Source organism: Fistularia commersonii, chromosome 12 (assembly GCF_037954325.1).
Source record: "Fistularia commersonii isolate RoL2024-O1a breed Wild chromosome 12, RoL_Fcom_v1.0, whole genome shotgun sequence".
NCBI classification, from domain to species: Eukaryota; Metazoa; Chordata; class Actinopteri; order Syngnathiformes; family Fistulariidae; genus Fistularia; species Fistularia commersonii.
The window spans coordinates 16707255-16731317 of record NC_141295.1 but is presented as its reverse complement, the minus strand read 5'-3'; the positions used below and the strand labels follow the sequence as shown (position 1 = coordinate 16731317).

Below are 24063 nucleotides of genomic sequence, written 5' to 3'. Positions count from 1 at the left end.
CGAATTGCTTCATAATCTACACAACATATCATGGAAGACCCTGAGCGGACACCTTCATAATAGATCTGTGAATCCAACTTCTTTGTAGTCCTCTGGTAGTCCTTGCAGTTGTCAGCTCTCAACAAAAAGTCAATTAATCTTATCATGTAAACATCTGTGTCAGTATAGAACGGTTAACTTGTTTTCAGCGCTCTTGTGGCGTGTTAAAATTCCCGTTTTTTTTTTGTTTTGTTTTTTTTTCCCTCTTCGTCCTAGCCATCTAAGAGACGACGACGACGGGAGGATTTAAATTGACTTTATCTGCGCGAACCTGCAGAATTTCCAAAGCCTCTCGCTTCACATACTCCGAAGCAATCATTTGTGTTTGTGTCCCCTGGTCCACATTTGTTTGTTTTTCTTGTGCATCTGAAAAATGGAAAAATGTGCAACCAAATAAATAAATAAACAAAAGTTTATATTCATTTCTAAAAAACACACACACACACACACACACACACACGGATTCCATCTTACTTTTAAGTCTTGTCTCTCCAATGCTGAGTTCACCCAGAATTTAATTGATAAATTAAATCCATTTATCTTTATTTCAAAGCACTTACTCTGTTCAGGCTCAAGGGGGGCTGGAGCCCATCCCAGATCATATTACAAAACAGGGTACTCCCAAAATAGAAATTGCCTGTGTGCCATGGTGCTCTTTTGAATTAGGGAAAAAAAAAATAAAAAAAAATCATATTTTGTCCATGTTGACTTTTACTAACAGGAATGTGTTTTTCTTCTCTCTCCTATGTGCTGCTCTTCTGCTGTTGAACCTTGTGGACACATAGGTAAGCAAAGCTACAGTCCACTTTATGCAGAGCTTAAATTTAACTTGCAAAAATTCTTTCAAAACAGCGCGCATTGTTCTATCCTGATTACATCTTAGCACCGCCACCGGACTTCTGTTTTTCGTTTCCTGAATTTTGAAAAGGAACGAAACAAAGTCAGGCCGCCGAGATTCAACTACGACAGACAGCGAAACTGAGTGAAACAGAAATGTTGTTATACTCGACTCGGTGTGTGCGCGCGTGTTTGGAGGCGGTGGGGTCGTATCTTAAATCAGGAACTCAACCTTATCAGAGTCCTCTCTCTGGTCCGAGGTGGCCTGCAAAAAAAATAAAAACTCTGAATGCTTTGTTGAAACCTCTAGGGGGCAGCAAGACCCTAAAGTTTAATAATGAGTGGGGGCTTGGGGCGCCGTGCCAGGCGCAATCTTGTCTTTGTGTATTTCAACCATGTCCGTTGGCGTGCAGTCGACTTCCTCCTAGATGAGTATGCAAGTGTAATCCCGCGTATTGTTACTGCGCTTGTTTTGCTCTCAGCGGTGGTCAAGGATTTTCAAAGGTGTGACCAGCTGCACCTTCAGTTGCGTTGCAACCAACATCTTGGTTTGGCTGGAATTAGTATGTACAAGCTGCTTGCCTGTAGATTAGACACACATCTGCTGTCTTTTTAAGCACGGTCTCCCTCCTCTTTACTAATTTTCGGCATGCAGACACTTCTGGCTAAGAGCTTCAATAAATGTTTCGGTTGTTAGAGCAGCCAGGAATGCAGCTCTCAATCCGACATTAAAAGTCTGATGAAGCTCTGGCAATGTTGCACATTCTCGGTTTTAATGAAATTGTAAGTGTTGGGAAAAGTCTACAGGAAATATGTCCCGGAAAGGTCATCGTTGAAAAGCGGTCAACACCTTTTAATGAATTTTTATTTTTTTTTCAATTTTCCACAAAACATGGAATATAAATATATAAATATGCATGAAATAATTAACGTCACCTTTCATATATATTTGAATTTCAATGCATTTAACTTGCCGTATTTTCACTTCAGCAAACAGCTGCTGCTCACCCCGAGATATACCTTTGCCAACGGGGTCGTTTCTATACCGTACGGTTGCCGTGTCTTCGGTTCCTGGTCCGTTGCCTCATTGTTGGCCTTCGGTCGCATCGCTGACATCTGGAAATAAACTCAGCTATCAGCCTTGGGCGATCTAGAGCTTGATGGGACCAGCTGGAAAATCACTGCCAGTATCATAACTGGGCATTGCATGAAGTGGTACAGAGATAATTGAGGACCCGGTGCAATATCACCGATCCCTGACTTTTCCTTGGCTGCAGCGGTCAAATGCCACATCTCTCTCTCTCTCTCTTTTTTTTTTTTTTTTTTTTTTTTTTAGTATGTCTGAGTCACCCAAGAGCCTGCCTGAGTACATGCAACCATTTTCATGTCGAGTCAAATGAGCCTCCTGTTATTTGGCTCCGACGATATATTGGTTTGGCAATCATATTTGCTGATACAGGTCTATTGCAGATGTAATTTACTGGCATATGCGCCGGCGTATTTGGGCAATATTTTAGGTTTTTCAAAGACCTCACAATGCAGCAAATGAACAAACAACCAGAAAGAACGTTAAAGTACTCGTCAGTATCCCTCATTTCCAGATGATGCTGTTGTAAAGCAAAATATTTATTAAATATTTATTTTTCTATTGACAAAAAATACAACAGTTGAAGTAGAAATACAGATCTAATTTTTAGTGTTTTTTGGGGAAAAAAATGGTAACGACAGGGTTTAATAATCATCTCATGACCATTGAAAACAATTTTGAAATTAACAATGTTAAGTCATAATACAAAACCGCTGCATCGCGGCTTTAATAAGAATCATCGATGTGACACAGTCGCATTGTAATCGGTGGTAAATTTGTTAAAATTGTTCCCTTAACCCAATTTTTATGCTACATTTAGAACCGTGTCACCAAACATCAGGTATGTCTGGTGCTCAAATTAAATTAGTGTTTCTCCATATGCTGTTTTGGTGACCATTAAAAGTCTACTTATGGCTCTGTTCCAGTTAATTAAAATATGGAGCCTGTTATTGTTCGCCCAAGATAACTGCCTGAAGGAACTGCCAAATGATGAGTGGCAAGACTTGCCTAGAAAGACATTGTTTCACCTAAGTTTACAATTTGTTTCAAAAAGAATCTCATTCGAGCCATACATATTGATTTTTATATTCAGCAAGAGTGTGTGTCAAACTTTTCAATCCTTATCTCATTGTGGGAGGAAATGAGATTGCTGCTGAGGGATAATAACGGAGCGGTACAATTTGGGGCGGAAAAAAAAATGGGAGTGTCAGAGTATTCAAGTATTCGTTTGAGTGTTTAACGCCTTCTGAGAAATCAGACGTTTGCAGCGTTCCCTTTTTTGTGCGTTCTCTTTCGCTCCGTACTGTATATGCATTTGGTTTACAAGTGCTCTCCCTCCACTAATGGTAGTTTCTGGTATTAAACGGAATAGTCAAGATTTATAACAAAAGCATGCCAGAGGCTTACATTTCAAACAAGTTTGCAGCAAGCTAGTGTAGAGTCGTCCATCCCCAGGATAGTTTTCCACATCTGATGGCCCGAAGCGTTACAAAGTTTAGACATTTTAAATTTTAGATGACGCCAAGGGAAAAGAATTTGCTCGAGCTGCTAAATTCTAAAATTAATGAAAGTAAATTATAGAAGGTCACAGATTTTGACTTTGCTCCACTCTTTTGCACAACAATTTAAGTCTGTTTATTTTGTATGACTGGGATTTGAAAATCCACCCCGGTGCATTTCTCAGCAGAATGTTGATTTTGATTTGCAATTCATGGCCTCCATAGGCAGTATAACAAAGCAATCAATATGCTCTCCACTGATGAGGATAAGGGGCATGCTTTGGGGATTCATTTACTAATACAAAATGGAAAATCAATAATGAGTCCTCACATACTTGCACACACACTCGCTCACGGACAAGATGCACATGTGCGCGGAGGTAGACCGGCTTTATTTTCCATTTCGGCGGCAGTGTGTCAGTTTGTCTGCTGTATTTCAGTGATAGATGACACTGAAAAGCTTTCCGTGGCTGGTGGCTCCATCAAATTTTTCACTCGCGTTGCCTAAACGGGCAGTAACACCCTTTCATTTAAACAGAGCCCCGATATAATTAGCTCAGCCTCATTACTTTGCTTGTCACCCCCACCCACTTGTTTACCGTTGGCCCAGTGGAAAAACACCACAGTGGGCACTGTTGAGTGAAATTAAACTTTTCTTTTAACACCCTAAAGTACAAAAAAGTGACAACCCCACCCTTATGTGAGACCGTATTCTGTGATAGGACACACCATAATATGATCGAACGAATCACTATGAGGAAATTAGAGGAGTCCAGTTAATATTAATGGAGCTTCATCATTTTTTTTTTTTTTTCGGAATCTGCAAGATTTATTCGGCAACGTTGCGGTAAATTCTTCGTCCGTGTCCCGCGAACGCAAATTGGTTTAAAATCAGTTTTTCAAGCCAGAGTTCCAACATAGTTGAATATGGACACTTTGTAATAACCTTGAAATGAACAAACCATATATTCATGCCGGGAAGACAGTTGTAGACTCATTTTCCTCCTCGGATGATTCATGATATTTCTTCTGACTCAGGACTTCAAGGGCCATTATCTACCATTCATCCATTTCAGCCTTTTTTTTTTTTTTTTTTTAGATCTTGCGTCACCAGAACTTTTAGCGATTGTAAGAGATGCTACTGAAAGAAGTGTTGCAAGCAACCTTGAGTGGTAGTGCTTTCCCGAATACCGGATAGACAATCATATTTTTTTTCCACCCCCCCCCCCCCGATTTAAAATCGCCTTTTAAATATTCTTTTGAAAGCCTACACATTGCATTTGACAAGTGAATTCATGCTGCACGCGGTGGATTTGCTTGAGGCTCATCGCACCTACACGTGCACTTCATGCTTCATCTCCTCTGATCCACCCGTATACCCTTCCTACAGCATCAGCATGGTACCGTTGATAAGAGAAAGTGCTGATTTGGTCTGACTGGCCTCTTTAATTTGTGATGACTGTGGGATAGAGGGGCTCTTGAGGGGCCACCGGAGAGCCTTGTGGCCAGGTAATGCCGCCGCTTGACACTCTGAGGCAGCTGTAGATTGGAGCTGCCAAGTCAGCGCCCGCTACCCGGTCCACATCACTCTTTTCACCGCTACAAGGAGGAGGGCGAACGCTAACAATCGATCTTTTTTTATACCCATCGAGAGAGTAAAAAATTAACTTTCGTTAATGCTTTAATGCGAAAGTTTATAGCTCTTACTTTGGCAAGTTGTTATTCATCACCTTGTCCAATTTCTTAAGATATTACTAATTTTTGGCATCTGGTGGCTTGCATTAATGTGACTCTTAACACCTTTTTTCCGGCATACAAATTTCTGTTTTAACACTTCAGAATTACTTTAACTACCCATAAAGTGGACAGGCTGCTGTGTCACCGTGGATTAGTTATGGGAGATTGTCGCCGGGAAACCTTGACACAAATTATATTGAAGCGGCACACAAGCCATTCAATTTTTTCAGTTTGTTTTTCCCCTTTGCTTTGGGGGAAAAAAACAAACGTTGAATTTTTCATTGAAATTCACCAACAAACACATAGTTAACAATTGATATGCATTGGAATAGTGGGTTGGGGTTTTTCCAACTCCAGCTACAGTGTTAAGGCACAGATTTCAGTTGCCGTTCCTCTACTTTGAAAAGACATTAAAAGAGACAAATAAAATCCATTAAAAAAAAAAAAAAAAAAAAGAGTGGGCTTCAAAAAGGGGGGAAAAAAAACTGCCATTTCATCTCAAACTCCCATCTGAAAAGTTTCCCAAAGTGACAATAAGACATTAACAGCTGCTCCTTGCACCGTTCTTTCTGCTGTGCAGAGCAGAAATTGAGCCCGCTCTTCACATTTACATCCAAGTGCAACATTTTAAAAGAACGTAGCAGATTGTCTGAAATATTATCATATCCTGCCTCTCCATATGATGGAAAGCTTTTCATTCAGCCTTGAACAGAGGCTGTTTGGTACGATTATATATATTCTCTGTTCCAATGTCTCGAGCAGCAACGAGAAACTTGGCATGGGAACGCCTGGCGGGGTGTGTTGAGGTTTACCTTTATTTGGCAAGACTCAGGCCGGAGGATTGAAAATTAATCCTGAACCCTGGCAAAATATTTAGAAGAATGTACAATGCGAACATTTTTTTTTTTTTTTCAAGTAAGGAAAAATTTCGGACTCTTTTGCTATGTGATGAACTTTGTCGGTTGTTCTCACCGGCGAATTGTTTTTGGTCTCAACATTGTAATTGGAATTACTTGGTCGTTTCTAAAGAAGTGGTTCATGAAATCGGAGCTTTTGGCGAGTCATTTTTGGATTATAGAAAAATGGCTGCTGGCGTTACTAATTGTCTAAGATAGGTTGTTGAAATAACCCCGTGACTCATCTTCAGAGCGGTTATGTAATTGTTTGCAATTTAGGCAAAACACACTGATCTCCTGTTATAAAGAACAAAAGCAAATATCATTTGGTGTGAAAACAAAGTATCCCACAACGCAAATATCAGCTTAGAGCACTGTATTTTCACCGAAATGGATTTTCCTTTGCTTGCTTGTTTGTGTTGATTCGAATTCTCATTTCTGAGCTCAGTCCTTTTTCCACCCTCATTTCAAACAAGTTAATGGGGTGATGACCAAACTGTTTCAGAAAGTGTTTGCACTTCTTGTCAAAAACTCCTCGACCTCCTCGCTGATATCCGTGTAAACGGGAATGTCCAGGGAGGATGCTGTAACTATTTTGTGCCTAACATCTTTCCACCTTTACCTTCTCTTAAATCTACGTGTACCGTTTATGTTTGCGAAGCACGTGAGATCATTTTTTTGAGAAACTTTCTCTACTGAGTGAATCCGGCCCATCCAGGAGGAGAAACATGAAAAATCCAGAACAGGGGTGTCAAAGGGGCCGGATCGGTATAATCGTGGGGTAATTACCCAGAAGTAATGCTAAGTCCAAATTTTCCCTTTGTTTTAGTGTAAAGGAGAACAGGTAAATTATTAAAATCTTTGGGTAATGAATTGTTTCTATTAGAAAGTGCATGACGAACAAGCTGAGATTCTTTATGAAAACTAAGTGCAATCTCAATAGCACTGTGCCTCATTTCTGTCTTTTCAGTTCTCTGTGCATTTTGTTGTGTTTTTAGCCACGGCGAGTCTCATAGTGACATCGAAACCTGCTGCATCCACACCAAGCGTACAGGTTTCTTATTAACCTCAATAAAGAAATAAGAGGTGGTCCATTTTTCTTGGAAAAGCCTTCACTCGATGTCAACCTTTCACTTTTTTGACAAGGTCATCTTGCTGATCAGGCTTTCAGAGCCGATGGAAAAGAAGGTACATTTCCAACAATGAGTAAAAATGCTATTTACAGACCTGGAGGCTGCATTCCTGCCGTCTGCTGTAAGGTCTGAGTCACGTAGCGTTCGTGTCATGTCGCTAACACTGGCTAAAACAGTGTGCTCTAGTAGACAATATAGGAAATGCATTTTAATTAAAAAAAAGTAGCCAATGATTTTTATGTGTTTTTTCAAATTGTAGATTTATTCCTCGGACTGGATTGGACCCCCCGGCGGGCATTTATCGGCCCGCGGGCCGTACGTTTGACACCCCTGATCTTTTTTTTTCCTCCATAGAGATTTGTATCCAGCCCGCTGTGCCTGATATTTACAGCATTATTAGTTGAGCGCGGTGGCAAAGGAGTTTTTATCACGGCCATGGATACTTAAGTCATGAGTTTTGATTTTTTTTTCCCGATAAAATGACCCATAATCTCCGGGGGGAAAAAAAACATCCCTCATTCAGCAGTTCCCGTTTAATGAATTACTAAATGGCAGATCACACGTCCGCTGCCACAACTGGTTGAATCTTAATTGCAAACACAAGCTTCATCCCTGAATGAGGCCAGTGGCAGCACGCTGCAGCCTGGAGGCCAGCGAGAGCAAATCCTGTTGCCAGGCAACAGTTTATAGATGGAGGAGGGCTAGTTGGGTCCTCCGCCGTTGCCCACGCCCCTGCCTGTCTTTCGTCACTGTCGCGTCAGGGTTAGATCTCAGATTGGTCTGGCCTTGAATCAATGATTTGATTTTGCTAAAGATTCAGGGTTTCACTCCACTCCTATTGCCTGTCAAGAAGTCTGTCAATTTCTGTCAGGCTGCCAGTCACTAAGTTGCGAAGAAGGGAAAAACGTAACCATACAAACCTGTATAAGTTGAGTAAAATAAAATTACACTTGATTTTATCCGAAAATCCATGCAGGCTTAATTCTGCATTTCTGCTTACAATGTAAGGTATAACTTATGAGATGTTTTTTACTCCATTTGTTTCGACTGCCGAGGCAGAGAGAACTCTCCAACCACATCATTTAGATAGTTCGATATTTATATTTTAAGGGGCTCTTAATGCTGACTTGTGTGTTTCCCTGTTTTTGTCGATTTGGGGCGCCTGTCTGTGATAGATCCTTATTTGTTTCCTGAATGTTTAATCTGCCAAGTTCATGCCTTTGGCCACACACTGTGAAGGGGGTCCTTGTTCTGCGTCTGCCCGGCGATTCCAGCGACCGCCGTCGTCCCCGGCCTCTCGTGCACATTAACATACAGCTGTCCCACAGGATGTAGCGAGAGAGACACCCACGAGCTTCAGAGGGAAGCTGGGTTCTCCCTCTCCTCGTCCAGATTCCACTGTCAGGCGGCAGCCACAGCAGATGGGATATGGACTTTAAACCGCGAGGCGCATGGCAGCTATTGTGAGCCGCCTATTGTGAAATTGTAAAGGTCATTTATAGTGTCAGGGCTGAATTGGTTTGTTGAGTCCACCTCCTTCCTATGAGTGGGTGGGTCAAGCGGTTGCTAATGATAGCATTTTGGCTCATCGAAGATGTTCGTAATGACTGCATGCCAAGGACAAGTAGTAATATCTTTGGACTAATTGCAAGGACAAAATTTCCCACAATGAAATTTTAGAATATGAGTGCCTTTTCTATTTTCAAACGTCACATTTTTTTAAAAGCTAAAACAATTGCCAGCTGCTCTCAAAAGTCCTTATGTTGATGCATATGGGTGCTAAGGTTATCTTAACAATCAAAAGAGTCCCCCAGAATCCAAACGCCGCTAAAGAAGTCCTGAAAGATGTCAGGATACAGCTGATTGTGTTAATGATGCTATCTTTTTTTTTATTTACTTTTTTTTTTTTTGTGTGTGTGTGTTTGGGGGGGTTGAATATGTGTTCTTTGTGCTTTGGAAAATGTACAGCTAAAATGAATGGCTGGCTGGTATTGGACACACGTAACGTAGGCATTCGCCGTGTTTAGTGTTTCCTCAAAAACATTTCCCTCAATATTTAAAACGTTCACCCAAGCCGAGGAAGCACACTCACTGGCAGGCTCTGACCCAACCAAGATGAGATGAAGTACATGGGAAAGGATGTGCGTTAAATCAAAGGGCTCTTCGGACTTGTTCAGCCAAGGCATGAAGATGTGTTAAGAAGTTTAGTTAAAGTTTCGAAGAAGATCACAAGAAGAAGGTTCTTAGTCCAGGTAGGAATGCACTCGGGGCATGATGAGATCTGACTGCTCCGCTCGCATTCACAGTTGGTCTGGGACTATTGTTGAATTCTGAACGAAATATCATCTAGACCCGATTGAAGGACCTCTAATTTTCCTACGTCTAAGCGTAAATTTGTCATAATCGCATTATCGTTAAACCAGAAAAACGCCGCTATGTCGAGTCTGCAGTGTTTTGTTTTCAGCAACTGGACTCCGAGTTCCCCACAGTCGTTTATTGAGGTGATCCTTTTTATGATGTTTGTTGTGACTTCATGTGTTTATTGTTTAAATCAGTGTTATGATACACATCTATATCTTCGGACAACATTTAAACTCGGCGGCCTTTGAATTAATGACATGTTTTGCAAAGTTTGTCTGCTGTATTACAGCCCTTCTGAGTGAAGCGCAGATAATTTCAGGTGTGAAGTGCAAGGATGAAACAGACTTCACTGTTAACCACAAATTATATCCTTATACGTTTTATAGTTGCCCCCCCAAGTCAAGTTAATAAAACAAAAAAAAGGAAAGGGAGGGAGCAAACCCTTAGGTCTTATCAGTTGACCTGAATTATCCATCTTTATAACGTCACCTTTTAGCCCCCTTGAAATCTGAGGTTTCTTGTCATGTTTGACTTCAAGGTCTTGAATTATGACAGGAAATGGAAAAATTGAATCGTCCTTTGGCTATGACAACTGCAGCTGGACTTGTAGCTCTCAAAAGGTTAAAGTGTTGCAGAATGTTTGTGTTTTAAATATCATAATATACATTGAAACAACCCTGAAACAGAAACATTTGTCAAAGCATGCAAATGTTTAAAAGTATGTATATTATGTTGGGATAGATGCTGAGATAACCCTCCTGGTTTATTTGACGTAACCCCCCCCCCCCCCAGAACAGCATTGACCCTGAGCTGTGGTGCCCTGTTTTCGAAATGCAAGTTTAACGTGATGCTGCAATTTTCAAGAGCGAGGCGTTCAAGTTGTCCGTGGTGTTGTCGTGGTCAGAGTGTCACCGTGCCGAGAATGAAGAGCCAACTTTGAGACGTCGTTCCAACCTCAGTTCCATTTTCTATGCGAGCGCTCATTTTATCGACCGGTCGGCAGGCTGTGTAATTTCTCTGATGCGAAAAGTTTAGACAAAGACGAGCTACAAATTCACAGCAAGACACAGGAACATAAAGTGTCGACGGGCTATTTATAACTTTTACAGCCCTTGCACGGTCATATACCGTAATTTCCGGACGATAAGCCGCGACTTTTTTCACGTAAACAACGACGCGGCTATTATATGGACTTTTTTGGGTGGGGGACGCTAACGAGCTTCACGCCGCCAAAACGTTTATCCTCGTCACATCGGACCGATGAAATGACAGGGAAATTCCGAGTCCGTTCAACTCCGACACCGAAGAAGACGACTTTGACGGTTTTAGTGCGTAGGAGGAAGCCCGAGATAGCGATCGGCTAGCCGGTGCGGCTTATATTGAGGTGCGCTCAATAGTCCGGAAATTACGGTATATAATTTTTTTTTTTTTTTTTTTGCATTTTCACAAGAAAGCACTTTTATTTATGATAATTTATCTCTCATTGAATTGGAGTGACACTTTCTCATTTCTCGTTCATTTAGGTCGCACGTTGAGTTTTAATAAAACTGACTGGCTTTGCAAATTTTTAGAACAATTTCCTCAAACCTTTGAGTATTTACTTGGTGGCGACAACAATGTGTAAACAAGGAGATGTGCTTCCTTTATCATGCCATCTGCTGCCTACAGTTGATTCGCAGATGCTGGCGTGCCTGCCTTAGGCGTCACCATGTGCCAAGGTAGGCAGCTCCTCAGCCTGAATTACAAATTCTTGAGAAAGAACCCGGATAATTGACAGCCTGAAATAACAATACAGCTCTCGCCACTGGGTGGAAATGTGCACGTTACAGCCTCATTTCACCGTCGCATCGTTGTTTACATGTCGGGCCGTAAATCCGAACGCTGCCAATCTTATAATTGGAAATTTTCAACATAGTATTTGTTTGTGAACCAAAAAAGGACTCTGTCATTGAAATGGATAACTGTCACTGTAATTTGTAGGTCAGGTGAAAGAACTTTGCATATCATTTGAAGCGAAGCGGAACGAGCGATTGAACGGTATTGAAATATTCTAAGCCTCATTTGAGACCCTTTTGCATTGAGCCAATCCACTGTTTCGATTGAATTCAATCAGGGCGGAATATTCAGCCCCGACAGAAATCAGTTCCCGCACACACACTTGTCAACAGTAACCAGTGCCGAAGACTCCCATCTCCGGTGTGTGTTTGCACATTGTGCTTTTCTGTTGTCGCCCTCATGGGGAATGCATCTATCTATTATGTATACCATATGAACAACTAATACAGCTGACACCGGCTCCGAGACATGCTTTTTAAACTCGCTCTTGAACCCATATTTGTTTTCTGCTAGAGAGGAAATGGGGGAATGATGCGTTCTATATGGTTTGTGTGTAGGAGGGCTCCAGGAGCACGAGTACGTGAGTTGGGAGTCACAGAGGAGGAGGAGACTGCAGCAAAGCCTTAGTGCAACCGCTGCATCCGATGTGTTATCTCTTGTGAGCATCATCTTCCCGCTATAAAATGGTGACTAAAACCCCACTGTGTCAACCTGTTTTTTTTTTTTTTTTTCAAAATTATACTCATCCTCCGTGTTTAGCATTTGTTATCCAGGTTGCTGTTGTTTGAGTACTTGAGTCTGATAAACACTAACTCCACCATCACAAAGAATTAGTTTCCTTTTGGCAGAAGCTGGGTTTTTTTCCTCTGTCCACCATCTGTCTCCATGTGAAGCAGTATGAGATTCAACTCCTCGGAGGCCCCATGCTGCCGAAACTCCTTGCCAGATCACTACATCAGATTTCTTTTCCAAGAACCTGATACGTTTAAAGTTCAGAGATGAAATGCGTGGGATTAAATGCACAGGCCATTCGGGGTTCACGGTTATCGGACCTCCCGACCTCTTTTGGTTTTGGCCATTTTCAAATTAAACATATTTTATTGGACAAAGATAGAACTACAGAAGGCTTTGCATCAAGGAGTTCTTGCCCCTCACTGTGTCAGTATTTCAATTTCTCTTGTGAGAAGGACTGTGAAAATTCCACTTGAAACCGATTCAGTCATCTTAACGCTTCCGACAACTTTTGCCGACTTTTATCCCGACGTTTTTTCCCCCGTGTCCGCTGTTTAACCGTTAAACCCGCATGTGTTTCTCAAACAGTTGATCTCTCACATATGAATGCGGTGGTTTCAGCAAAACCGTGTCCACTCCAGTTACGCCAGCAAGTGGCATTGCCGCGCAATTGCATCATTCTTCTTCACCAACAAACATTCGCAGAGATATATGGACTTTATTGCTCTGCCTCCTTGATCTCTCTACGGGAATCTAGCCATAATGTCACTTTCTCTTTGTACAATCAGGCAAGGCGGTTGATAGCCGTCAAGTCGGGCAGGTCGCTATCACCCTCTCTGCTGGAGGTCCATCAGTGATAACAAAAATCTCAAACAGACACTTTAGACAAGTGCCTCGGCTTTCAAAGTGTGGCCGGTCGTCACATCTCAGCGAGATCAAATGTCCCTCTCGCTGGCTGAAAATTGGGTTGCGAATCAATGTGAGAGTCACGTATTTCATTCTTATCGCTCACTTTTTTTTTTTTTTTTTTTTTTTTTTTTCGGTCGCTGTCTATTTGTGTCACCTCTCCACTTAACCTCGCCATCAAGACCAGGACTGCCTAAACGCGACTTTTAACACATCCCGCGCTTTGTTCCCAGATTACTTCATCAGTCAGACTCACCTGTCGGTGGGATTCACCTCGGTTTAATCATCAGAAAGCAGCTACGCTACTTCTTCCTCAAGACAAAATTGCTTTCGCAGCCTTCCCTGATAGTTCGACTTCCTCCCGTCGTCCTCCTCCATGAACTTTGCCATACTGAGAATTGTTAAAAGTATCCCGCCATTCATCTTGCCAATGAAGGCTCCGGGACCCCGCGCTATCTGCTCTTTTGTACCTCACCCGATTGTTATGTCGTCGAGGATACCACGGTCTGTCTCATAAAGAAGTCTAGATGCGCTTCTTCCTTCCATTCCCTGTTTTGTCGAGGGAACCTTTCCAAGAACATTGCAAAGCCAATGGCAGCGTTCCCCCCGGAAAGCTCTCCCTCCACCGACTTGAATCGAATTCGCGTTGTTATTTGCGATTGCTGGTGCCGCGAGCGCTTAATAAATTTCCAGCAGAGAGCTCAAATTCCTTTTGAAGAAGAACGGGATATCAGATAAGGAAGTATGTAACTGTTGTCAACCCCTTTTTTGCTAAATTGCTAAGAATTGTTCACGGCGGCAGCAGACCAGACGCGTTACCAGACATGGTCTACCGGACCTACAATAAGCAAGAGAGGGAAAGAATAATTGTCATAGAATGCGAGATAAAAAACGGATATCATCGTCCCGGTCGGCTCAAGCCATCGAAAAGCGGATGAGTGGGCGGCGTGCAGATCTACCTGAAAAGTGACATGAATTTTAATCGAGAAAGTAATGCTTCTTTTAGGACTGGGAAATATCAAAAGTCACATATTAACATTGGATAGCTTATTCTATGATGATACACAGTACATCACAATCTTTACAGTCACATAATTAAACATCAGATATTTACTGCGTGTCGTCCCGTCACGCTTAGCAATATTTGAATTCCACTTTGCCTAAATTTTGGCAATTTCAAACCCAATTTTAAAAGTGATATTCCCTTATCTGCCATTTCTGAAGGTTTCTCATTTACTCATGGCAAATATTTATTTGAATATTTTGGAAACCAGTCAGTTTGCAAAAAAATATACATAATCATCAGCAGCAACCCAAATTTAGATTTTTTATTTTGATACATGTTTCGTAATATTGACACAGGCTTTTGAAAATTAAATACTGTAATACACAATGAAATAGATCAGCAGTTATCACTCTATAATCAGATGCTCCCCAGCTATTTGGAGGTCCTAATTTGTTTTTCAAATGCTTCTGAAGGTGTTTTTTTTTTTTTTTTTGCTCAGGGGGAGAGTAGTACGCTGATATCAGTATTATGAAAAAAAAAGCCTACTTACGGCAATGTGATAAGCGAGTTTCTGTTGTGATCTCGGGCCAAGACGTGTGACCAAGATACTGTCAAAATGTCTGCGTGCTTTTTTTTTTTTTTTTCCCACTCATTCCCAGGCATATTTAGGGATCTACAGCTGACAGTCAACACCCAGCAGGCACAATTTGGCTCACTCTGCTTCATCTGGGATGCAGAGTGGTGATTCTGAATGATGAAAGAGGTTTACCCGTGTCTTTGTAAATGTTGATGCCAGCTCCAGCCAAGACTCACCTGGCTCATCACACACATTTCCATTGCCCCCTTTAATTTCTGAAAGAAATATGGCAGCTTTCACCGCATCCATATGTAAAAGCAGATAGGTCGATCACTGAAAAAGGATTAGAAATGGGAAATGTAAATGCTTTTCCTCGGTGATTTTTTATTTTTTTTCCTCCCCCTTTTAAATTACCCTTGAAATATAGCATACGACCCACTCAAGGTTATCATTCTACCCACCGAACATATATTTTTCAGAAGTGATGTCACGCACACTATTTCAAGCTCCCGTGCTTTTCCCTTACAGAAAAAAAAAAGCAGAAAAAGCAGTGTGTAAACCTGTGCAGCTTTTGACCTCAATGTTGACATTCGCTTTTATTTGTCTCAAACTGAATACACTCAGTATCAGCTTTCAATTGTTAGCGATCAGTGTAAAACTTGTTGCAACTTTGCTGCTGCTACATACTCGACGGCTTAAGCCGACTATTATTCGCCATTTTCATAAATACACCGTCTCCTTGAATCATTTCTTTTGTGGAACCCGGCCTGGCAGAGTAGACTGCCTTCTCTTTACATTGGTTTAAATGTAGAACTGTCCTGAGCCCTCTTTGTTCATGTGCTAGTAAGCAGTGTATGCACGCGTGAAGATGGGCGTGTTGTAAGGTTTTCGATACAAAAGTACAAAAGAAGCAATTCCGCATCTGCTCCCTCCATCTGTCGAATTGGAAGATTTTCTTAAACGTGTGCAGCAACTGCGCACTGCACTTTCCTTCCAGTTTACCATGGTCTCCATGTTCGTGATTGAACAAGAACGTAAACAATTAAAAGCATTATGCAAGTTCACTGTCTCATTATGTGAACCTAATTAGTTCTGCTGCAAAAAAGACAATAACATAAATTAATGATGCGGGTTCAATTATTCCATAATAGCGGGAAAACTGTCGGGCTGTGTTAGTGAGCGTTAGCAGGAAATATACACCTTAACTTGAAACTTTGGACAATTTCCTGTTGATATCTGACCTTATCTGTTATGTTGTCGCCCCAAAATGTTGATGGCACACAGTACAAACTGCACATTGTGTAGTAGAAATCATGACCGTACGGAGTTTACAGAGGTTAAAACAGTAGTTCAGCCCATTGTTTTTTAACGTGTCATAGGAATTACAACTAGGTGGTACAGCCCGGAGTGTTCTTCACTGTAACTGCGGATGTCAGGGTTTTTTTTGTTGTTGTTGTTGTTGCTTTTAATTTGTTTTTGTCATCTGCTTTAGGAAAGCACTGGTACGCAACTCCACTCTGTTACTGTGACATGCACGACATGTCATATTGTTATATTTGCACTTTGTTCACATTGCACAGACGCGGCAAATGAAGAGCGTGCGTGTGCACGCAGAATTCAGGTTTTAAGTGACTTCCCTTTGGTTCAAGTTTACATGGCACGCTTACATGCTTTTAGTTTATTTCTTTCACGGTTCCTCTTTTTTTTAAAGAGCGGCACCGGCAACACTAACAATTCAGATTTCTTAATTTCATCAGTGTCATTGTTATTATAACTTGAGGAGGAGGCGTATGCTGGTTTAAATGCATGGATATTATGGGCTGTGGAAAGGGAAATAAGTGTGCAGTGATTTCAAGAACGGGGGCCGTGGCAAACATGCTATGTACACTGCTCAAAAAAATAAAGGGAACACTTAAAAAACACATCCTAGATCTAAATGAATGAAATATTCTCATGAAATACTTTGCTCTTTACACAGTTGAATGTGCTGACAACAAAATCACACAAAAATGATCGATGGAAATCAATTGTATCAACCCATGGAGGTCTGGATTAGGAATCACACTCAAAATTAAAGTATAAAAACAAACTCCAGGCTGATCCAACTTTGATGTAATGTCCTTAAAACAAGTCAAAATCAATCTGTGTTGCTTCCTGAGTGGACACTGTGATTTCACAGAAGTGTGATTAACTTGGAGTTACATTGTGTTGTTCAAGTGTTCCCTTTATTTTTTTGAGCAGTATATTTTGGCACAACCATTCACATGGCGAACTGTTCGGTCTAAAATGTGACTTCCCTGTGAGTTTTATTCAAGTCCCAGTCGTCCAGGTTTGTAAAAGACCTTCGACCAATCCGATTATTGACTCTTAAAGTTTCAGATTTGCGTTATTGGCCGTGGTTTTGTGCCTCGATGCCTCTGTCTTCGGAATCAGGAGTGAATTTAGACCGCTCGAAATGCTTCCCAATATCCCGTCTTTCCCGACTCTGTCGACTGGCGCTGGTCCCGTGACCCCTGACACAAAATAAAGTTGACTGAAAATTAAATCCAAGCGCCGCAAGTGCGTAACCGACACCCGACCGAACCGTCTTCGCACAACCCCACCTCCGTCCTCTCCGAATCCAACGCTGTTCATTTTAGACGCATAGCAACTTCAAAGCAGCCAACTGATGATCAAATAATCAATCATCTGTACCGCAGTCGCACCTGCCTGTCATGCATGTTTCTGCAATTCTGTAGAAGGCAAAGTGTGTTTTTTCCGCGCGGATGGGGGAAGGGGCCGCGGTGATTGGGATTACTTTTGATCACACAGAGCAGAAATGCTCTGTCGCAAGGATGATTTTCTGCTTCACCTCAAGAGAGAGTGGAGCTGAGTGAGTCAATGTGCTGCGCACAGCTCTTCAATAAAGTGATATTTTGAAATGTTGTGGCCGCCACAATAAATCAATGTTAAGAAACCCTGCACCATTTACTGTCAGCTTCCAGCAAGTATCTTCTTCATTCTCTGGTACAGTTCAGTGCATCGGTGCCTATAACTAGTGTGGCTATCTATGACTAGTGTGGTTAACTTCATACCCACCGGAGACACGTTTTGCTATATTGTCTGAATCCGTTCGATAAACTACTTTCTTACCAGTGGACCATCTCGTTTTTTTCTGTCAGCCTTCTCTTCAGATGCCACGGCTCTCTTTCAGAGAAACAATATTATAATTTTGGCTTGACAAACTCTTAAGTTTCAATTTTTCCCCCATTTATTATTATTATTTTTTTTGTGTGTTTTTTTTTTTGTTTCTTTTTGGGACGTGTTACTGCTCTATTGGACAGTAATAGATCTGACCACTCGCATAAAAAAAAAAAACTGCAGTGCTCATTACAACCACAGTTTGTCCTGTGTTTTTCCAATAAAAATGGATTCCAGTAATAAATGAGTCTCTTCGTTTGGTAACTAGCTCAGTAGTTACTGTGACAAGCTCGTAAAAAGAACCTCCATCCGCAGGAGCCTTCAGCGGAGCCTTGTTTTTGGCGAGAAATACTGATTAAAACTACTGGCTGGATGTGGGTATATGTAAGAATTAAGTTAATCTGTTAAATCTATCTTACTTCAAATAGAAATCCACCAGACTGTGTCCCCTGTTTTTGTTCCTTTACCAACTCCTCATTTGTCCCTTTATGACACGGGGCTGTCAAACCATTCATATTTTTAAAATCAGATGAATCACTCAGGCCCTGTAGATTAATTCAGATTGATCATGATTAATACACTTTCATCATATTCATCTTATTTTTTCCCCCCTTTTTTAAATCAAACAAAGATCCATATTAATGCGTCCCTCTTTTAACAGGCCGGTGAGACAAACTCACTTTTTTCACTTTTTCGTCAGTTGATTGTTCTGTCTTTTTTTTTTTTTTTTTTTTTTTTGCAACTTAAACTTTCTATCAAGAGACCTGATGTGTGTGTTTTTTTTGTTTTTTTTTTGTGTTGTCCACAATTTTATTGCGAGTCCTTGTGCGCTGTGCATGCGTTGATTTGCAATCAAAGGTGGAATCAAATCTATCGTGCAAATGAATCCGTCTGGATTAAGGTGTTTCTTTTGCCAGACCTAGTTTTATATTTAGTATTTATTAACTTTTGGATCCATATGAGACATACAGTTTTGAGTGTTTGCCAATACTTGCAAACGCCGATCCCTGCTCTCCATTCATTTTCTCCGGACCTCATTGATATCACGAGGGAGATGCGGGTGGTTCTTGCTTTAATTTCTTCTTGTTGACCCGACCTCTTCGTACTCGAATGTCTCAGTCGCGTGGGTGGCTCTCGGATATGTTAATTCTACTCCATGCAGATGATGCTCTTATTATCCCGTGCAGAATGCCATGATTCATTGTTTCCTTATTCAACAACACCCCCCTCTCACACACACGCATTGCATCTGTCATGCTTGGAATGGGGTTCACACTTTGCTATTTCAGAAAAAAATCTATTGAGTGAGGACCTCTTAGTCCTCATTTTTTTCCACTGAGAGGACATTCACACAATGACATTGTGCCTTTTAGTGATGCATCACTGCCCAGGAAGTATTTCTACTTCAAGTTCACCACCTCACGTTAAACATTTGCTCATGCAAGCCTGATTCTCCCAGAGTGGATTTTTTCCCACCAGTGTCCACATCCTGCAAGACAGATGTTAAAACCTATAACTCACTCACACCCTTTGGTGCTCAAAGAATTAGATCGTCAGCAGAAACTAATCAGGCAGTTTAGATAATCAATTTAGATCTACAATTGAAAATGATTTTTTTTTTTTAAATCCTGGTAAACTAGCCATTGTTTAGGTCCACCGGATAGCGTTTCAGAATCAGAATCACAATTGCTTTATCGATCTCAGAGGGGAAATTGCTTTTGGTTGCAGCTGCTCCTTCTCAAGAGTGCAAGATGAAGTATGTGTCATTTTACATAAAAATGTATATTAAAAAAAAGGCCAAGTTTATATATACAAGTATGTAAATATATATATTTTTCTGGGTTATTGCATTTTATTTACATTCAATATGACTTGTTGAGCAGAAGGAATTACTGCATATAATGAGTTTCGCCAACTAACTGACACCCGGAGTGGGAAGTTTGTTGGCCAAAGGCAGGATGGGTTTCCTGTGGCGCTCTGTAGTGCATCGAGGTGCGCATTTGCAATATAATGAGCGTGAAATGAAAATTTACTGTGGTTAAATACTTGGTAAGATGTTTATGTAATTTGATAACATAAAACCTGCATTAATATGATTATTTCCTTCAATTTGATATAAAAAGAACCCAACAAAATGGCTTTATTTCTATGGGAGATAGCCATTTAAAGATGTCTTGATAAAGAGAATCTTAATTTTCCGCTCTACTTTTCCCATTTGTTTGTGATTGTTTTGTGGATTACTCATCAAATACACAAAAAAAGAAATATTTATATTAAAATCCTTTGCATTTATGAAACCCCATATCTTATCCCTCTTGCCAAGGATGCTCTATGTCTCTTTTGTTGGAGCCCAGTCACACAAAACCTTTTTATTTTCGCCTACTTCTGTGTTTTTGCACCAAACACACCTTGCAGGAAAAACAGGAACTTTGAGATAGGTTTATCTACGACAACAGGAAAACAAACGCGCTTGTTGTTTGAGGGACACGCGGTTCGTGCGGCTTTCCGTCTGAGCAGCGTGATCCCAGTTGTGATTAGCAGGAGGTCAGTATCGAGAGGGAGAGGCCTGTTAATGCTTTACCAACCGGCAGAAGGAACGCGACAAAGGAGGCCGCTGCTTATTCAAAGGCCACAGTGCAACCACTCCTGCATGCCAGGCATTCCGATGTGCTGTGTAAAGGTTGGGCCGACAGAGAGCAACGAGGGGGCCTTTCTCACGAGGGCCACCTTAAACACACCCAGACAAAGCTCCCACCACTTTCCCCGATGCAAACAGACAACTAAGGATTTCACCGCTTCTGCGCCTGTTTGTGCGACTGCGGTTCACGGAAAGCACCTCGGCGCCTCCCTTAACGTTTCAGACCGTTATTTGTATCTTTGTCTTCCTTCACTCAGCCCGTCTATAAAATCTTTTCTTCGTGTCGGTTTTCCGCAGAGAGCCCGCTATCTCATCGGAGCGGTTTTTCGTCCAAATCGGTCGTTTTGTTACCAAATTATCTTGGTACAAAGTTTTTGACAGCTTAACAAGCCTTTGAATTGTCTTTCTCGTCAACCCAGTTGCGGAGTAAATGCTGTTGTAGGTTGAGGGGGGGTTGGGATCTGAAAGCCCGCGAGATCTCAGTTCCTGATGAGTTGATGCCTTGCGAGGTCAAAGCGCTTTAGCGGCTTGCTATATGTTTCACAGGGCGGTCTGATTGTTGGTTCTCTTGCGGCACGACTTCTTCAAACTCTGTTCTCAATTTACAACCATTATAAATTATGAGAAATATTGGCTTTGAGTGCGGTGTTTTCAGATGGATAACTTGAAAAAAAAAAAAAAAAGCCCCGCACGTAATTGGTTTATGGTCCTTCTGACTTTACCTCCTTGTCAAGGCAGTTGAGTTGTGACACGTTTCATTTTTCCAGCACCAGACATTCGCCTCGCTTTATTTTTGATAATAAAGTCATCCCCGGATTTGATTTGTCCCCCTTGTAATGCGCGCCGTGAAGCCGTCCGAGGTGTTAACTGGGCGGCATCCATCAGCCGTCACCTGCCAAACAGAAATGCAAATATTGGCCAATTTGTGTGCAAAGGCAGGTGTGGTTCACCAATACACACTTCCCTGAGTGTGTGTGTGTATGTGGATTCAGTAGCGGGCTACTTCCATTCAGCTGAGCTGTTGGCGGGTATTAATACAGCCAACTGAGTCCAGCGTCAAAAAATTACACATGAAGCTGTGGAAGGGTTTCACATTTCTTTATGGTTTCTAAAATGACGAAAAGACAGGAGACAGAGCCGGAGGTCGCAGATGTTGAGGTTCTCTTTTTGAGTGACCAGGATGGATTGGATCAGAAATGAGTCCAGCAGAGGGACGGCACATGTTAGAGGTTTGGGAGAGAAGGTCAGAGAAGCCAGACTGAGATGGTCGAGTCAATATATTGAAAGACGGATGCTGGAATTGGAGGTCTGGAGGAAGACCAAAGAAAAGATTTATGGACGTGGTGAGAGAGGATGAGACAGAAAATAGGGTTAGATGGAGAAGGTGGCGACCCATGAAGGGAGAAGCCTGAAGGAGAAGATAAATATAAGCAGTGGCGTCATGTTGGAAATGAAGATCAATCTAAATGTCCCCTGACAGGTTTACGTCCTGATATGGTAAAAATGCCATCAAATATTTCCAAGGTATGCATGTTGGGTGTCTGACTCACAGCAACTAGAAATTAGTCCTAAAGTGTCAAGTGTTTTTTTTTTTTTGGTTTTCTAGTTAGTTTATTTTTAGGAAAAAAGTAGCCCCTATTTGGCCAAGTATTGCAGTCACCATAAATAAGAACCTGTAATTCTCCGGGATGTCCATGCACAAGAATGGTCTAGATGGGGCTCCGGGTGCTCATGTTGTAAATGAAGATCAATCTAAATGTCCCATGACAGGTTTACATCCTGATATGGTAAAAATGCCATCAAATATTTCCAAGGTGTGCAGGTAGGGTTCGTTTTTTTTTTTTTTGTTTTCTAGTTAGTTTATTTTTAGGGATAAAGTAGCCCCTATTTGGCCAAGTATTGCAGTCACCATAAATAAGAACCTGTAATTGTCTAGGATGTCCATGCACAAGAATGGTCTTAGATGGGGCTCCGGGTGCTCTGGGCGTGGTGCGCGGATTTTCACCCGCCGCAACAAGTGGGTCCACCGCGGCGTGGACCGCTCCCCGCTCCCCGCTCCCACCCCCGCCCGGGGGGGAGGACGCGTTTGCGCGAACGTCGGACTGCACCATTTCTCGCCTCTCCTCCGGGGAAGGGCTTGTAAAATCCGATTCATTTCGGAGAGGAGCCGTCGTGCAGCATGAGAGGAGGAAGAGGGCACTGCTCTGCGCTCTGACGCGTCCCACTCCTCCCCCTTTTTTTTTTTTTTTTTTTCTCTCTCTCCAACCGAGTGTCACACGCCTTCTTCCCCCCCATCCGCGCACTCCCTGCTCCGGCGAGGCTGCGCTCACGCCTCCGGGATCGTCGCATTGTTCACCCCCCCTCCTCCACCACCTCCACCTCCACCCGACCGAGCCCTCGATTCAAGCCGGCATGGACCTGCGGGGGCTCCCGGACGGACGCGCCGAGGGAGGCTGCTGAAGGCGCGCCGGTGCGGTGACGTGCCCGGGCATGTTCGCGTCGGAGGCGGATCTACCTGCGAGCACACCGGCCTCTCACGGTCCTCCAGCCGAGCGCACACGGTCGGACTTCACCGCTTGACACCGAGGAGGATTGGGGGGGAAAAAATAAAATAAAAGAAGAAGGAAAAAGAAGAAGAGGAACACATCGGATTACAAGGATGGGGTTCTACGGCACTTTAAAGATGATTTTCTACAAAGTGAGTAGAATTTCCGCCGCGGTTTCGGTTGCTGTGCCTCGCTGCGGCGCGGAGGATGCGCGGCGGCGGCGGCGGCGGCGGAGTCCCCCGGAGACGGCGCTCATTCGCCGGGGCCTTTATGTTTTGTTATGTTAGCGCTGGGACACTCCGGGTCCCCCCCCCCTCGATTGCAATAACTTCATCTGTGCATTTTTTTGGCTCGGATGAAAATATGTCCACATTTCCGCGTTGTAATCCCGGATCACTATTTCCCCTTTTAGCGCTGTTTCGATGCTTCCTGCACCTGTGCGTCCCTGTCGCATAGCCTGTACTTAAACTATAAATACCATACATCGCTGATGGCTATCTTCTCCATTTGCGCTCTCGTTGCCAGCCATTCCAAGGGAGAGGAAATTGCAAAAAAAAAAAAGAAAAAAAGCCCCCCCCCCCCGCAGTCCTCTCCAGTTTGCAGGGTTATTATGCCTCTACATTATGCAGCAGTGGTTATCTCGCACTGGCCGAAGTGACTGCTTGAGATGCATGTGATCAGCCTGCTGCTGCCTGTTGGAGTAGCCCGTTCATTGACGTCGTGCACTTTGCCCCAAGGCTCCCGAGCACAGATAACGGGTCACTGTGTCAGATGGCGTGAGGTAGAAATGCCCGTAAGGATGCTCGGTGTGTTAAGCTGGAAGGGAGCCATTGAATTAAGCACCCGTAGCTGCAAGAGGGTTTTTTTTTCATTTTTTTATTACGGGGAACATGTAGTATAAACAAATGTGCTGCACAAGAGGACGGTGAATCCAAATAAGTCTATTTCTAATTGTGTGGCGGTTTGGTAGCTTTAACTTCATTCATCTCGAGCATTAAGGGAAGGTGTCGCTCTTGATCGGTGATTGAAATTCGTACACTTTTGCTTTCCATC

General features: G+C 42.4%; 1 protein-coding gene across 4 annotated transcripts in view; it reads left to right on the top strand.

Annotated features, from left to right (window-relative positions):
• Positions 1-24063, top strand: part of fbxw7 (F-box and WD repeat domain containing 7) — a 101964-nt gene that overhangs the window by 52570 nt on the left and 25331 nt on the right. Inside the window, exon 1 of one of the 4 annotated variants that reach the window (XM_086157404.1) lies at positions 11007-23162. The exons of the other annotated variants lie outside the window; for them this stretch is intronic. Within the exon in view, the coding sequence (XP_086013530.1) occupies positions 23124-23162 (39 nt within the window). The 5' untranslated portion in view covers positions 11007-23123. Of the gene's footprint in view, positions 1-11006; positions 23163-24063 lie in introns of those variants that run through there. 4 annotated transcript variants of the gene reach the window in all.